General features: G+C 44.0%; 1 protein-coding gene across 3 annotated transcripts; it reads right to left on the minus strand.

Annotated features, from left to right (window-relative positions):
- Positions 1-1,228: 1,228 nt before the first annotated feature.
- Positions 1,229-14,853, minus strand: LOC118385064 (calpain-5-like). 3 transcript variants are annotated; one of them, XM_035771881.2, is made up of 12 exons: positions 14,517-14,853; positions 12,168-12,363; positions 8,563-8,694; positions 5,859-6,067; positions 5,562-5,754; positions 5,264-5,454; positions 5,051-5,128; positions 4,614-4,932; positions 3,996-4,198; positions 3,756-3,877; positions 3,484-3,620; positions 1,229-3,145 (listed from the first exon to the last, which is right to left on the minus strand). In XM_035771881.2, the coding sequence occupies exons 2-12, from the start codon at positions 12,330-12,332 to the stop codon at positions 2,963-2,965; spliced, it is 1,932 nt and encodes a 643-aa protein (XP_035627774.1). In that variant the 5' UTR covers positions 12,333-12,363; positions 14,517-14,853; the 3' UTR covers positions 1,229-2,962. The 3 variants fall into 3 exon arrangements, with proteins under 3 accessions (XP_035627774.1, XP_035627771.1, XP_035627772.1); XM_035771878.2 differs by lacking the exon at positions 14,517-14,853 and adding an exon at positions 13,451-13,531; XM_035771879.2 differs by lacking the exon at positions 14,517-14,853 and adding an exon at positions 13,397-13,528.
- Between the last annotated feature and the right edge of the window lie 791 nt (positions 14,854-15,644).

Raw genomic sequence — 15,644 nt, forward strand, 5'->3', positions numbered from 1 at the left:
GATGGGTGGTGGGTGTTAATCATTTGCCCATGAAAAGGTTTTTGGATTGAAGACTGAGTGCCAATTGAATTGTCTTGCGGACCATTGGAAACTAGAGGGTCACATTCCCCTTCACTTTGCCATTCCTATCATCCCGTAGCAGAGGCTACTAGAAAACAAGTCTAAAAAGCTCTGCAGATAAGTATAGACTGTTTCTTGATTCTTCATTCAATAGCTTAGTAATAACCATCAACATGGCATCCTTCGTCTGGTCTATAGTAGCCACAGCATCCCTTAGGATTGTACTGAAGTCCAGACCTGGGACGGAGAGAGTAGTCGACAGGAAAGACACTTGAGGGTCTAACCTGTAGTGTACACTACAGAGTGATATCATTCCCTGATCTCAGGGCTCTCACAGGGAGTCACTGACCACTGATTTCATGGGCTATATTCCATGAGCTCACACTGTATCCCTGGTAGATGGTGTTGGGAGTGTGTATGAATGGGAGTGTGTGTGTATGCATGAGTGTCTTTGTAAGGGAGAGAGTGACCTCAGTCTGCACTAGATACCACACTTGTTCTCCACCTTAACTCAGACTGTGTAGTGCAGGGTAGCTGCTCGCTCATCCCTCCACCACGCAGGAGAGCCTCACACTGTCCATTGCAAGGACATCACCGATTTCATGCATGGGAAAACAATACGTTAGTACATTTTCCAATTAGGCTAACATTGTTAGGATATGTGTGTGTATGTAAATAGGATGGGATTATTTAAAATAAATCTGAGTTACGCAACTTCAAAATGAAAGGATAATATCCAGGTTGCTCTATGGTATTTATTTATAAATGTTTTGCACCCTTGGATATTGAATGAGAAAATAAAACACACTCCTGGATGGATCGATCATGCTTGGGCTGTGTCAGACAGTACTCCACCTGGACACAGAGCTGTCTCCAGCAGTCCCATGTCTGTCTGTACGGAGCACTACTTCTGAGTGTGCCTGTGGCTGAGAGTCTTAGGGACCTCACAGAGACTATCTGCCCTCTGACCTTTAGCCGCACCTCTATGTACAGGCCTGAACTCTGAGCACAAAGATGAACTCTAGGACAGCTAGCGGCCTTGCCCCGCCCCTCCCCGCCGGCCCACTCCTCTTCCGCGGTCGATCCTGTACATTCCTATCTTCTGAATGTGTAAACCTGTACACGTGGTGTGAAAATTCCTCCATTAATGATTATCATGAGAACAGAACAAAGGCAAAAAAGTGTTTATTTAAAATTATGATTATTATTATCTGGGTTTGTAAACTCCTGACCCATCTGGTGAACCTCAGCAAGCCCCATCTTTGGAAAAGGACAGATGAGAAAAAGCAACTGGGGACAACTAAGGTTTTGGATAAGCTATTTTTAATTGTGGATAAAGCAACATACTTTTTGGAATTCTGAATTGTGCATGGCTGTGTCTTGAGTGTAAAACAACAAATACTGCAGTTTGGGAACTGAACTGAAATAAAAACATTTTTTTTGTTGGTTTGAATGGATTTACTTTTCTTTGCTGTTAGTAGAGAGGGACTAAAAGTGGCAAGACATTTTGGGAAAAGGAGGATGCCAGTTTAGAGGCAGTACCCTTAGACATTTCAAGAAGTTCAGTGGAATGACAAATGAATGACCATGGTCCAAAACTTACACTCTAGATACATTCGGCTCTTTCAAGACATTCCAATATTTTGCAGCAAGAGCCTTTTGGCTGTTTTTCAGCAAGATGAAAAGAGGCCCTTTTATTTGTATATGATAAACATATTTTTGGAATGTATAAGTTGCATAATGTTTTATACAGATACAGTATGCGTATTACTCTGAAGGGTTATGTTTCATAGTGTATAATCTAGTAGAAAATAATAATATATTTACAGTTATTCATCTCTCAAAAAGTAATGTCTTGTCCCTTTACAAAACACTATAAGAACAAACAAAACTCCAGAAGGCTTGAAGATACTTCTTGGTCCATGACCAAGGCAGTCTTTAGTAGGTGCTTCTTGGTCGATGACCAAGGCGGTCTTTAGTAGGTGCTTCTTGGTCCATGACCAAGGCAGTCTTTAGTAGGTGCTTCTTGGTCCATGACCAAGGCAGTCTTTAGTAGGTGCTTCTTGGTCCATGACCATGGCAGTCTTTAGTAGGTGCTTCTTGGTCCATGACCATGGGGGTCTTTAGTAGGTGCTTCTTGGTCCATGACCATGGGGGTCTTTAGTAGGTGCTTCTTGGTCCATGACCAAGGCGGTCTTTAGTAGGTGCTTCTTGGTCCATGACCAAGGCAGTCTTTAGTAGGTGCTTCTTGGTCCATGACCAAGGCGGTCTTTAGTAGGTGCTTCTTGGTCCATGACCAAGGCAGTCTTTAGTAGGTGCTTCTTGGTCCATGACCAAGGCAGTCTTTAGTAGGTGCTTCTTGGTCCATGACCAAGGCAGTCTTTAGTAGGTGCTTCTTGGTCCATGACCATGGCAGTCTTTAGTAGGTGCTTCTTGGTCCATGACCATGGGGGTCTTTAGTAGGTGCTTCTTGGTCCATGACCAAGGCAGTCTTTAGTAGGTGCTTCTTGGTCGATGACCATGGCAGTCTTTAGTAGGTGCTTCTTGGTCGATGACCATGGCAGTCTTTAGTAGGTGCTGCTTGGTCGATGACCAAGGCAGTCTTTAGTAGATGCTTCTTGGTCCATGACCATGGGGGTCTTTAGTAGGTGCTTCTTGGTCCATGACCATGGCAGTCTTTAGTAGGTGCTTCTTGGTCCATGACCAAGGCAGTCTTTAGTAGGTGCTTCTTGGTCCATGACCATGGCAGTCCTTAGTAGAATATATTGTAAGCTCACGTTGATAGTCATTCTGAGTGATAACTTTATGCCTTGTAGTGATGAACCCCTGTTCAAAGTGTCAGAGGCAACAGAGTGTTGTACACATTGTCAATGTGACCCAGGTAGTAGTCAGCTGATCCAGATCACATGTCTGTGAGCTCGGTGGAGGTGACGATACAGAGAGTGATGGAGCCAGGCATCTCGTCGGCCATGGCTCTGCCACTCTTCCTCAACTGGAGCCTCTGGGGGGTTGCGGAGTCCTTCACTGAGCCTGTCAGAACCACCTGGCCCAGGAACTGGTCTTTCACAGCATTACTGTTCCACACCTGGGGAGGAGGGACGAGAAAGGAAGTGGAGACCATTTAAGACCAAGGTTTTGCGTGAACACTATCTGACCATCCATTGAAGACACTAAGGGCTTTATTCAATCCATAGCGCTGAAGTGCCACATTTAAAGGCACTGTTCCTGCGTTAGCAGAAACTGAATTCACGGTAATCTCTGCAAATGTCGGCTCAACTTTACATTTTAAGCGCACTGTAGTGCTGAACTTCAGCGATGCGAATTGAATCCAGCCCTAACTTCAGACATCTAAATGTAACAATTCACTAGTCAGTTTGTCCTTCCAGCCCATTAGTGATGCTCTTTGACCCCCATATACCTTACCTCCACAGTGATTGGCTTTGTGGGCTTCTTCCTGTAGAAGATGGCTCTGGTATCAAACACCGGCTTCAAGGTGTCTGCCTTGACTGTTGACCGGACTGAGGAGCCCTCACATGATACGATCACATATGGATCCGCGCCTGTACAATGACGCAGTATTAACCAGCCATTAGGCAATGCTGAATATACTCCCAAAATGTCAAAAACATTTTTACTTATGTTTCCCTGTAATGTATGAGATAGTTTTGATTTGAGGTTGTGGAGTGTTCTCTCACCCCCTGTGCGGTCCTGGTTCTCCAGCCCCTCTGCTCCGTGGACATAGATCTGGGACACGGCAACAGGGTAGCCAGTCAGCTTACTCCAACACGTCATCCTGGGCTGGTGTTCTGTCAGCTCTCTGAGAGAGAGAGAGATCATCGTATACCTTTACAGTAATGCTAAAGTAATGGTTATACTGCATAGATAAGATATCATACTGAAGTGTGTTACTATGTGTACAGGTCTATTTCCAGTACCTGCATCCTGAGTCTACGTTAGTGTAAACACGCAGCATGAACTCTCCCAGAGTCTCAGGTTTGAAGGTGGAGGGGATGATCATGTAGCGACCCTTGGGGAGCATGGCCCTCATGAACACCGTGCGGGCGTTGATGTACGTAGTAGTTTGCACGTTAAGTTGGGTGATGATGTCATGCATGCGGTATTTCCTATTCAGTTCAACCTTAAATCAAAAGAAATCATTTTTCACCATGACTGTTCCCCAGTGTTTGTTGTTGCAGCTTGATCAGATTTAAAATATTCATCATTTAGGGATTACAGGTCGTTGAAAGTTTGTGTCCCTGATATGAACAAGCCAATGTGGCATTTATAAGTAATGTCTACCCATTATTGTAAACACCCTCTGGTTTATTTTCTGTTTGTTCAACGGCTGAAGAGGGAAAATTAAAATTCCACTGATTTAACCAAATAACTGTACAGCGGGGGGAAGCCAAACATGTGGCGCAGAGAACTTCTCCACTAAAATGAACTGAAGTTGGACCAACGCCCCAGTAGCATACCCTGTCTCATACCCTCACTGGCCCAGTCTCTCACCCCAGTCCCACTAGTCATTCTTAGAGGATGTTAATATGAACTACCTTGAAGACGGCAAAGCCGATGGTGAGGTTCTCTCCCTGGCCGATACGTCTGTGGATCTTCATGTCTCTCTGCTGTAGGGAGATCAGAACCTCATCCACTTCCTTGGTCACCTCAAACAGGTACTGGGGGTTCTGTAAGAAGGTATATTTGTGGTTCATGCAGCCTCCACAGCGGTTGCGCAGAGGTTCTGCATTCTTGGTCCAACTCCCTAAAATCATCACTTCGTTCCATGTCTTGTCGATGGTGAGCAGGGAGGTGTTGATGAGACGACAAACGTCTGCATCCGTGAAGTACTTACACCAGTCTCTAAACTCCATCCTTTGAAGATACAGTAGCGCACACACACAGAGACGCAAATTAACATGGGTAGACAGAAAACATTCTCACACGCTGAACAGAAGAGATAACACCCTTTAATTGTTTTTTTTACACTCACCAGAACTCCCCATCATCTTCCACTGTGATGCCAAGCTTATTCCTCTCCATGCTGCCAACCTTTTTCCATTCCGCTGAACTGAGGTAGGAGAGGGGGAGAGGCAACAGGAAATAGAGGGAGGGAGAATGAAATAATGAGTTGATGAGGTCACCTGTGCACTGAGGTGTGGAGAAGTTGAACAGTAAGCGAGCGGGGAGTATATGTCCTCCTCACCTGTCACTCCAGGCTCCGTTCCACTCAATCTTTCCCCAGGGGTTCCTCATGCGGATCAGGGGGATGGTCTCGTTCTGGAAGTAGGCTATCAGCCCGTGGCCCAATCGTACTTTCTTCACTGAAGTCACTGAGTAGGCATGGCCCTTCACCAGCCCACATGCCATCCGTGCCTCGATTTCAGAAGGAGACGCCTAAAAGAGGTCCAAGCACAGTAGTCAGTCATTTGTGTCTACTAAACACAATTACCTGTGACTATAGTGTGCTGACCAATTGAAAATGATCAATTGAAAAGACAGACCTTGATGGAGCAGCTGATTATTCCATCCCTGTCGTAGACTTTGAACAGGTCCTCAAACAGTTTGTCCATTCTCCCCTGGTCTTTGTGGAAAGCTTCTGCCTCAAGGTTAATGGCCTCTGCCACGGCTCCACTGAAATCCACCACCGCATCCCCAGTGTTGCCCCCGTCCAGCGACTCATAGCAGCCAGAGAGCCTGGAGACAAGAGGAGAGAGTCCGGAGAAGATACAGAGAGGTTAGAGGGTACGAAACGTTATCATTTATGAATCAAGGGTTGAGAAATGTTAGAGTATACATACTTGGCATAGGCTTTCTCAAGCAGGGCGCTCCAAAACTCGTTTTTGACTTTGGAGTGGCAGTAAATGAGCTCTCCATTGATGGTGGGCAGGCGGTCATCCACTACCACGTCCACCCACTCCCCAAACACCCAGAACTGGAAGTGGAAGATGCCAGCGTAGTTCTCCATGTGCTTGGAGTCCCATTCCTGCTCCTTCCAGTCAGGGATGACCTGTCAACAGAAAGGGCTTCACAGTGAACATGTCTAGTCAAATGTGAATAGTTTAAAACTTGGTTGGGTTTTTTTACATTTTTTATTTCACCTTTATTTAACCAGGTAGGCTAGTTGAGAACAAGTTCTCATTGAAAACTGAGACCTGGCCGAGATAAAACTAAGCAGTGTGACACAAACAACAACACAGAATCACACATGGAATAAACAAATGTACAGTCAATAACACAATAGAAAAATCTATATACAGTGTGTGCAAATAAGATAAGATTAGGGAGGTAAGGCAATAAATAGGCCGTAGTGGCGAAATAATTACAATTTAGCAATTAAACACTGGAGTCATAGATGTGCAGAAGATGAATGTGCAAGTAGAGATGTGCAAGTAGAGAGGTGCAAAGGAGCAATAAAGTAAATAACACTATGGGGATAAGGTAGTTGGATGGGCTATTTACAGATCGGCTATGGACAGGTGCAATGATCTGTGAGCTGCTCTGACAGCTGATGCTTAAAGTTGGTGAGGGAGATATGAGTCTCCAGCTTCAGGGACTTGTGCAATTCGTTCCAGTCAATGGCATCAGAGAACTGGAAGGAAAGGCGACCAAAGGAGGAATTGGCTTTAGGGGTGACCAGTGGAATATACCTGCTGGAGCGCATGCTACAGGTGGGTGCTGCTATCGTGACCAGTGAGCTGAGATAAGGCGGGGCTTTACCTAGTGAAGACTTATAGATGACCTGGAGCCAGTGGGTTTGGCGAGGAATATGAAGCGAGGGCCAGCAAATGAGCGCATACAGGTCGCAGTGGTGGGTAGTATATGGGGCTTTGGTGACAAAATGGATGGCACTGTGATAGACTACATACAATTTGCTGAGTAGAGTGTTGGAGGCTATTTTGTAAATGACATCGCCGAAGTCAAGGATCGGTAGGATAGTCAGTTTTACGAGGGAATGTTTGGCAGCATGAGTGAAGGATGCTTTGTTGCGAAATAGGAAGCCGATTCTAGATTTAATTTTGGATTGGAGATGCTTAATGTGAGTCTGGAAGGAGAGTTTACAGTTTAACCAGACACCTAGGTATTTGTAGTTGTCCACATATTCTACGTCAGAACCGTCCAGAGTAGTGATGCTGGATGGGCGGACAGGTGCGGGCAGCGATCGGTTGAAGAGCATGCATTTAGTTTTACTTGCATTTAAGAGCAGTTGGAGAGTTGTATGGCATTGAAGCGCTTCTGGGGATGACCGCGACAGCTTTCCAATCTTTGGGGATCTCAGACTATACGAAAGAGAAGGGTGAACAGGCTAATAATAGGGGTCGAAACAATTGCGGCGGATAATTTTAGAAAGAGAGGGTCCAGATTGTCTAGCCCAGCTGATTTGTAGGGGTCCAGATTTGGTCTCTTTCAGAACATCAGCTATCTGGTTTTGAGTGAAGGAGAAATGTGGGAGGCTTGGGAAAGTTGCTGTGGGGATGTAGGCAAGTAGTATCTTTCCCAGCCAGGCTTGAATAAGGAAAAGTTTAATGTTTCTGAATGGTAATGGTCATTTAAGATGGAAGGATGACACTAGTTTCTTTTCAATGGGAGTGAAAAGCCCCTCGAGTGAATTCCTCAGGTGAACTAAGCTACGTCCCCTCTGAGTCAGGTATCAACAGTATGGCACACAGACATCCACCCACATACTTCATAGACATTATCTGCTCAATTTGAAGCACACATTAGGAATGTGACCAAAATAACCTTTTACCCCCTGAGCAACATTGCTAAGGTGTGTCTGTTTCTCAGTGATACAAAGAGACTCATCCATGCTTTTATTACAAGCAGGCTTGACTACTGTAATGCTCTCCTGTCTGGTTTACCCAAGAAAGCCATTGGTCAACTACAAAACATACAGAATGCTGCAGCATGGGTACTGTCCAAGACCAGATGGAGAGCACACATTATCCCCGGTTTTAAAGTCTGTGAATTTTTTTACAATTCATTGTCCTATTCTTCAATTGGTTTTTAAATCAACCCACGATTGTGCACCCCAATACATGTCAGACATGCTTTTGAGTTATGGACCCAATAGGTCCCTCAGGTCCTCTGGCACTTGTATTTTAACTTTCCCAAATCCTAGGACCAAGAGGCCTGCCAGAGAACCTGAGGGGGGTCAAAACTGTGGACATATTTAAAAGAGGTCTTAAAACACACCTTTTTAAGTTTGCTTTTCCTTAAGGTGCTTTTTAGTCGTTCGGTTGTTGTTATTCTTTAGTTTTAGTAAATATTAGTAAATATTTCTGTTTTTATTTTCACCGTATTTTGTATTTGGGTTTTTTCCTGAGAAGTGCATTGCGTTGCATCTGAAATGTGCTACATAAATAAAGCTTGATTTGATGTGTTCCTTCACAAACAGCACCATTTATTCCCCTATAAGGTGACTGTAAAGGAAATACACACATAGTCTGCTCTTGTAACACTCATCTCAGACCGTGTGAACAGACAGGAGGAAACCAAACTCACCTTCTGCCAGAGGTCTGGCTTCAGTGCCAGGCAGGAGCATGCCGCCACAAACCAGCAGTTACCCAAAAGCCCCTGGTTCAGGTCATGGGAGCTGATGCCCTCCACAAACAGATGAGGCCCGTCACTGATCTCCTGTAACAGAGAAAGACAATGTATGATGAGCGGCGGGACAATGTGAAATTGTGAGGTAAAATGTTCCATGTGAAAAATGTAAATAGCTTAGAATGTGCTCACTAATAAGTTATGCTTGTAACAATAGTCGCAAATCTTTGACAAATAGTTCTGGCTTAGAGCACGTTTTCTTTTTAAATGAGTTGGAACTCTCGAGGTGTACTGTTGTTATGAATAAGAAATGGTGTTTTCTCTTCTTGTCACTTGGGAAACATGCCATATAGATGCAGGATCTTAATTTGATCACTCTTTTGTTGCTGATCATTTTCCAGCACAGCAGGAAAAGCAAACTTGTAGTCATTTCCACTTTGAAATGTCAGACCTGACTTACCCTAAAAAAAACAATATATCACCCCATACAAAAATCTATTTATTCTAATGTTTGCCTCAGGATAATTCACATTTCCTGTTGCTGCAGGATAATTTTCCTGCTGTTTTAAGCTGGCTCAAATTAAGACCCAACATCTGTACATAGAACAGATACAGTAACACATTATATATATATATATGCCATTTAGCAGATGCTTTTATCCAAAGCGACTTACAGTCATGTGTGCATACATTCTACGTATGGGTGGTCCCGGGAATCGAACCCACTACCCTGGCATTACAAGTGCCATGCTCTACCAACTTTGCTACAGAAGGACCACCACATTAAACAGAAATATAACTCCAGCTTTCTCCGTTGAACAAAATGGCAGCTATACAAACAGATTTTATTCAATTTTTTTCTCTTGACAGTTTTGAAACACATGTTCTGTCATATATCTCACATCCTATGTAAAGCATACACTTTGAGACACTTCCCAGCACCACCCTCACCTCAGTTTCACACCACAGTTTGCTGTCTGTCACCACAATAAGCATTGTGGTTGACATTTATCCTTTAACACAATCCTCAGAGGCAACCACTCAAAAGGCATTAACCTTTTAAGTACTCCAGTCTATATAAAAACCTGTCAGACAACACCTTTCACAATACCTACAGTGGGGAGAACAAGTATTTGATACACTGCCGATTTTGCAGGTTTTCCCACTTACAAAACAAAAAATCAGAAAATCACATTGTATGATTTTTAAATAATTAATTTTCATTTTATTGCATGACATAAGTATTTGATACATCAGAAAAGCAGAACTTAATATTTGGTACAGAAACCTTTGTTTGCAATTACAGTGTCATACCCTGACCATAGTTTGCTTTGTATGTTCTATGTTTTGTTTGGTCAGGGTGTGATCTGAGTGGGCATTCTATGTTGGATGTCTAGTTTGTCTGTTTCTGTGTTTGGGCCTGATATGGTTCTCAATCAGAGGCAGGTGTTAGTCATTGTCTCTGATTGGGAGCCATATTTAGGTAGCCTGTTTTGTGTTGGGTTTTGTGGGTGATTGTTCCTGTCTTTGTTACACCAGATAGGGCTGTTTTTGGTTTTTCACATTTCTTGTTTTGTATATTGTTCATTTATCATCATTAAAGATGTATCACAATAACCACGCTGCGTTTTGGTCCACCTCTCTTTCCCAAGAAGAAAGCCGTGACATACAGAGATCATACGTTTCCTGTAGTTCTTGACCAGGTTTGCACACACTGCAGCAGGGATATTGGCCCACTACTCCATACAGACCTTCTCCAGATCCTTCAGGTTTTGGGGCTTTTGCTGGGCAATACGGACTTTCAGCTCCCTCCAAAGATTTTTTTAGGGGTTCAGGTCTGGAGACTGGCTAGGCCACTCCAGGACCTTGAGATGCTTCTTACCGAGCCACTCCTTGGTTGCCCTGGCTGTGTGTTTCGGGTCGTTGTCATGCTGGAAGACCCAGCCACGACCCATCTTCAATGCTCTTACTGAGGGAAGGAGGTTGTTGGCCAAGATCTCACGATACATGGCCCATCCATCCTCCCCTCAATACGGTGTAGTCGTCCTGTCCCCTTTGCAGAAAAGCATCCCCAAAGAATGATGTTTCCACCTCCATGCTTCATGGTTGAGATGGTGTTCTTGGGGTTGTACTCATCCTTCTTCTTCCTCCAAACACGGCGAGTGGAGTTTAGACCCAAAAGCTCTATTTTTGTCTCATCAGTCCACATGACCTTCTCCCATTCCTCCTCTGGATCATCCAGATGGTCATTGGCAAACTTCAGACGGGCCTGGACTTGCGCTGGCTTGAGCAGGGGGACCTTGCGTGCGCTGCATGATTTTAATCCATGAATCCATGACGTAGTGTGCATGATGTCATAAGGTGTATGCACCAATTTGTAAGTCGCTCTGGATAAGAGCGTCTGCTAAATGACTTAAATGTAAATGTTTGCTTTGAGACTGTGGTCCCAGCTCTCTTCAGGTCATTGACCAGGTCCTGCCATGTAGTTCTGGGCTGATCCCTCACCTTCCTCATGATCATTGATGCCCCAAAAGGTGAGATCATGCATGGAGCCCCAGACCGAGGGTGATTGACTGTCATCTTGAACTTCTTCCATTTTCTAATAATTGCACCAACAGTTGTTGCCTTCTCACCAAGCTGCTTGCCTATTGTCCTGTAGCCCATCCCTGCCTTGTGCAGGTCTACAATTTTATCCCTGATGTCCTTACACAGCTCTCTGGTCTTGGCCATTGTGGAGAGGTTGGAGTCTGTTTGATTGAGTGTGTGGACAGGTGTCTTTTATACAGGTAACAAGTTCAAACAGGTGCAGTTAATACAGGTAATAAGTGGAGAACAGGAGGGCTTCTTAAAGAAAAACTAACAGGTCTTTGAGAGCTGGAATTCTTACTAGTTGGTAGGTGATCAAATACTTATGTCATGCAATAAAATGCAAATTAATTACTTAAAAATCATACAATGTGATTTTCTGAGTTTTTGATTCCGTCTCTCACAGTTGAAGTGTACCTATGATAAAAATTGACAGACCTCTACATGCTTTGTAAGTAGGAAAACCTGTAAAATCGGCAGTGTATCAAATACTTGTTCTCCCCACTGTATTTATGGCCAAATATAACACAGTCATACAGTTTGTATATCAAAGTCAGCACACATGAAAGTTCAATCATAGACATGACATGTTTATATTGCACAAGAAGAAGGTCTGATCCCAGATAGCGCTCTATAGCACTTTTATAAGCTTCCATTTTTACTAATCAACAGCAAACTATAAATTGGTCTTTTAAGCAATAACATTTCCTAAAAACTATGAGGAAAAACATGAACATTACAAATAGTTTCAGTGAATCATTAAAGCTTGTGACATTCTATTTCATGTTTAGTGTTTTTGCATACAGATTCTGCTTTTGGTACTAAGCTAATAGAGGGAAAAAAAGTTGTTTTATTTTTATTTCACCTTTATTTAACCAGGTAGGCTAGTTGAGAACAAGTTCTCATTTACAACTGCGACCTGGCCAAGATAAAGCATAGCAGTGTGATCAAGTAGAACGGTAGACGTCTACACTCACCCGTGGTCTCTTCCACTCCACCGTACCAGGAGGTGGCTTCCTGTAAAACAGGGATGCGTTGGTGACAGGGAACTCTGGATCCTCAAACAGTTTCTTGTCCTCCAGACATTTCCTCTTCAGCTCAGAGTAATGCTGGTTCTTGTATGAAGTGGCCGTGGAGAACATGGTTCGGACGCTGGAACCTTGAAACTGCAAACTGACCACAGAAGAAGACGTCATGTTAATTAATAGGCAGACTACCAGGACAGTCCTTGTCAGCTTAGGATCTATTATTGTTCACCTTTGACTCTGGGTGTCTGGACAAGAGCTCAGCATACCCTACACTAATACACTCCATAAATATCAGAGTTGCTCTTTCTTAGAAAATGTTGTAATGGAATTTTTCATCTGAATCACCGTAGTTTAGATATAGTCTCCCATAGAGGCCAACCGGGCAACAAGCTGGCCTAGAGATAAATATATCCAATAACCAATATGCAAATGATGCATATTTAAATAAATTCATGTAGAAAAACAGTCTTCTACGAACAAAATCTACAAACAACTACACTACACTTTAAAAGTTACAGTCAAGCATAGATTTTACTGCAATCTGACCACAAACTGTTCCTGGTTTTGTGATGGAAACATCCCATGGGTGATCAAAAACATCTGTTCAAAACTGCTATCCTTTGGGAATATTCTGATATTCTAACTCTGTGACCAGTCTCTTTACTCCTGACCCCCGACCCCAGAGGTCAAGCTCTTTATAAACAAGATTAGATTTTATATGGAGTCTGCCTGCCAGTGCAGTTTCGTACATTTGCTGTCTGCCATGAATAACACAGCCACAAATAATTACATCCCACCGGAGAACAGTCAAGCTCTAAACTCCCGGTGAGTTTCTAATGACACTTTTCCCCAAAACATTACACACTTTAAGAAATGCCTCTCAGAGCAAAGCCCATTTGGAACACAGTGAGAGGCAGTTCACGATGAAGTTGTCAGGATTCTGACAGTTCATTATCATCATGGCCAACTATCTGCTTCCTTCAGTTTTCCGTCAGAACATTTACGCATAAATGGACCCATAATCCAATACACAAGAATAATTGGTGGAAAAAATGTGAATGTTTTTCTCCTCTGTCTTTCTCTCCCTCTCCTGTACACTTTCTCTCCGTCCTTCACACACAGAACAACCACATGCTCTGTCTCTTCCTCAAACTATTAGAGCAAAGATAACTCCTTACATGTATCACATTTAAGGATCTAGAAGAAAAAGCCCAGTAAAAGTGTCTTCGTACCTCCGTCGTAGCGCTGTGACAACCCCCTCCTCCAGGATAGTGAAAGAGCAGGGTGTTTCCACCAGGTCTTTGTACCTGTCTTTCCCACCCCTCCCCCTCCTCCCCCCTCCCCCACAACATCTCTGCAGTGACCCAGTTTAGTTTTGCTTGTTCATGCTCAGGGCCACACCCATATCCCAGGAACAAGTGTTCTACTTGTGTTGACTTATTGTGTCAGCGGGTGACTATCATGAAGTGAGTGTGTGTGTGGCTTTATTGATTGAATAAGTAACTGTGATGTGAGTTTGCCATGCAGTTTTGATCATGCCTTCGTGATGTCAACTTCCCTGTAGTAGAGTCGTTCCTCGGGTGTACACTGACGTGTCTGTGTGTGTTTATACCACGTGAAACCTCAGTACCTGACTGACGAGCTCCAACAGGTTTTTCTGTGTTTGGTGTAAATGTCGTCACTGCAGGGGAGATTGAGGAGGGGGGGAGTATCGCTGTTATAATTGCCACAGCTGTTGGGTTTATTATTATAATGGTCTATTTTAGTTTACGCTGATAAAATAGGCTTAGACTCAATGGTCACCAACATTGTACTAAAAGCTGTTGCTGTTTAAATGGTAAGGTCACCAGTATGCATCATCAAAGGTTATGTAACTAACAAAGTTAGAACAAGAATGGTGGCAAAACTACAAGCTTAATTCACTGTAATAATGCCTGTATACTTAATGTTGTAGGTGGAATGCTATTATCACTATCCAGCTGGGAGAATGTACACATCCACTGTGGTTTCAGTTTAGCAGAGCTGCCTTAGATGCAGGTTCTAATGCCAGAGGCTGTGATAGACAGCATTTCACTCTCTCTACAACTGCTGCTGAACAAATGGACAGATGCTGCTTCTAAGGGGGAGTACATGTTATGTATATAACAATTTGACAAATTCATACATGAACAAAACTTTTTAAATATTACGTCTGATAATAACTGCAGCAATTAAATGTTCAACTCTGTCAATATTTATAACCAGAAAACATTCCAGGTGTGTAACCAAATGTAGTTCTCCACAGTGTGTGGCTCTTACCTGTTCTTGTCCTCCTAAAATCCCCAAATAAGTCCTAAAGTTCCTTATAAGGTTGCAAAAATGTCCCCTCTGATACACCTTGGGAAGATCTACTGGGACGTCACAACTAAAGCCAAAGGGTTGTGTCCTCCTGTCTGTCCCCTTCCTATGACAATGGTCTGCAGCACGTAGGGCTCCAAAGGAGCAACCAAAAACACATGGTAATGGTATTTCCACTCCTAACCCCAAACACACTCATTAACAAACAGAAAACCCCACATTCACTGACGCACAACAAAAATCGGTCTGACGAGTGGTTCATTAGGGCAGAATGCATCATGCAAAGTTCTGGCTCCCAGTCTCATTCCTTTCTAGTGAAGTTCGATGAGAGATATGTTATCCACTGCATTCCTGGAGCCGTTGGGCTCTCCAAGGTGCAGAGGAGAGGAGAGGAGAGGAGAGAGAGAGAAAAGGGAGAGGAGAGGAGAGAGAGCGAGAGAGAGAGGGAGAGGGGAGGAGAGGAGAGAAGAGAGGTGGGAAGAGGAGAGGAGGGAGAAGAGAGAAGGGAAGGGGAGAGGAGTGGAGAGGAGTTGGGGGAAGAGAGAGATGGAAAGAGGAGGGAGAGGGGAGGGGAGGAGGGGAGGGAAGAGGAGAGGAGGGAAGAGTAGAGGGGGGAATATGAGAGGGGAGGAGGGAAGAGTAGAGGAGGGATAGATGGAAAGAGGCAGGAGAGGGGAGGAGAGGAGGGAGAGAAGAGGAGAGGAGAGAATAGAAGAGGAGAGGAGAGGAGGGAGAGGAGGAAAGAGGAGAGGAGGTAAGAGGAGATGAGAGAGGTGGAAAGAGACGGGAGAGGAGAGGAGATGAGGGAAGAGGAGAGGAGGGAAGAGGAGGGGAGGGAAGAGGAGAGGAGGGAGAGAAGAGGAGAGGAGGGAAGATAAGAGGAGAGAATAGAAGAGGAGAGGAGAGGAGAGGAGGGAAGGGAAGGAGAGAGAGGTGGAAAGGGGCGGGAGAGCGGAGGAGATGAGGGAAGAGGATAGGAGGGAGAGGAGAGGAGGGTAGGGAAGAGGAGAGGATGGAGAGAAGCGGAAAGGCAGGAAGAGGAGAGAAGGGAAGATATGTTTTGTATTGGTATTTATCAGTATACTCAGC

This window comes from Oncorhynchus keta, chromosome 6 (genome assembly GCF_023373465.1).
Source record: "Oncorhynchus keta strain PuntledgeMale-10-30-2019 chromosome 6, Oket_V2, whole genome shotgun sequence".
Lineage (NCBI taxonomy): Eukaryota > Metazoa > Chordata > Actinopteri > Salmoniformes > Salmonidae > Oncorhynchus > Oncorhynchus keta.

What these genes read in the sequence shown, in the direction of transcription:
- LOC118385064 (XM_035771881.2), bottom strand. Translation starts at nt 12,332, where the DNA reads ATGTTCTCCACGGCCACTTCATACAAGAACCAGCATTACTCTGAGCTG. An exon ending in TGGAGTGGAAGAGACCACGG is followed by an intron (nt 8,695 to 12,167) that starts GTGAGTGTAGAC and finishes TCTCTGTTACAG; the next exon opens with GAGATCAGTGACGGGCCTCA. An exon ending in GAAGATGATGGGGAGTTCTG is followed by an intron (nt 4,933 to 5,050) that starts GTGAGTGTAAAA and finishes GTATCTTCAAAG; the next exon opens with GATGGAGTTTAGAGACTGGT.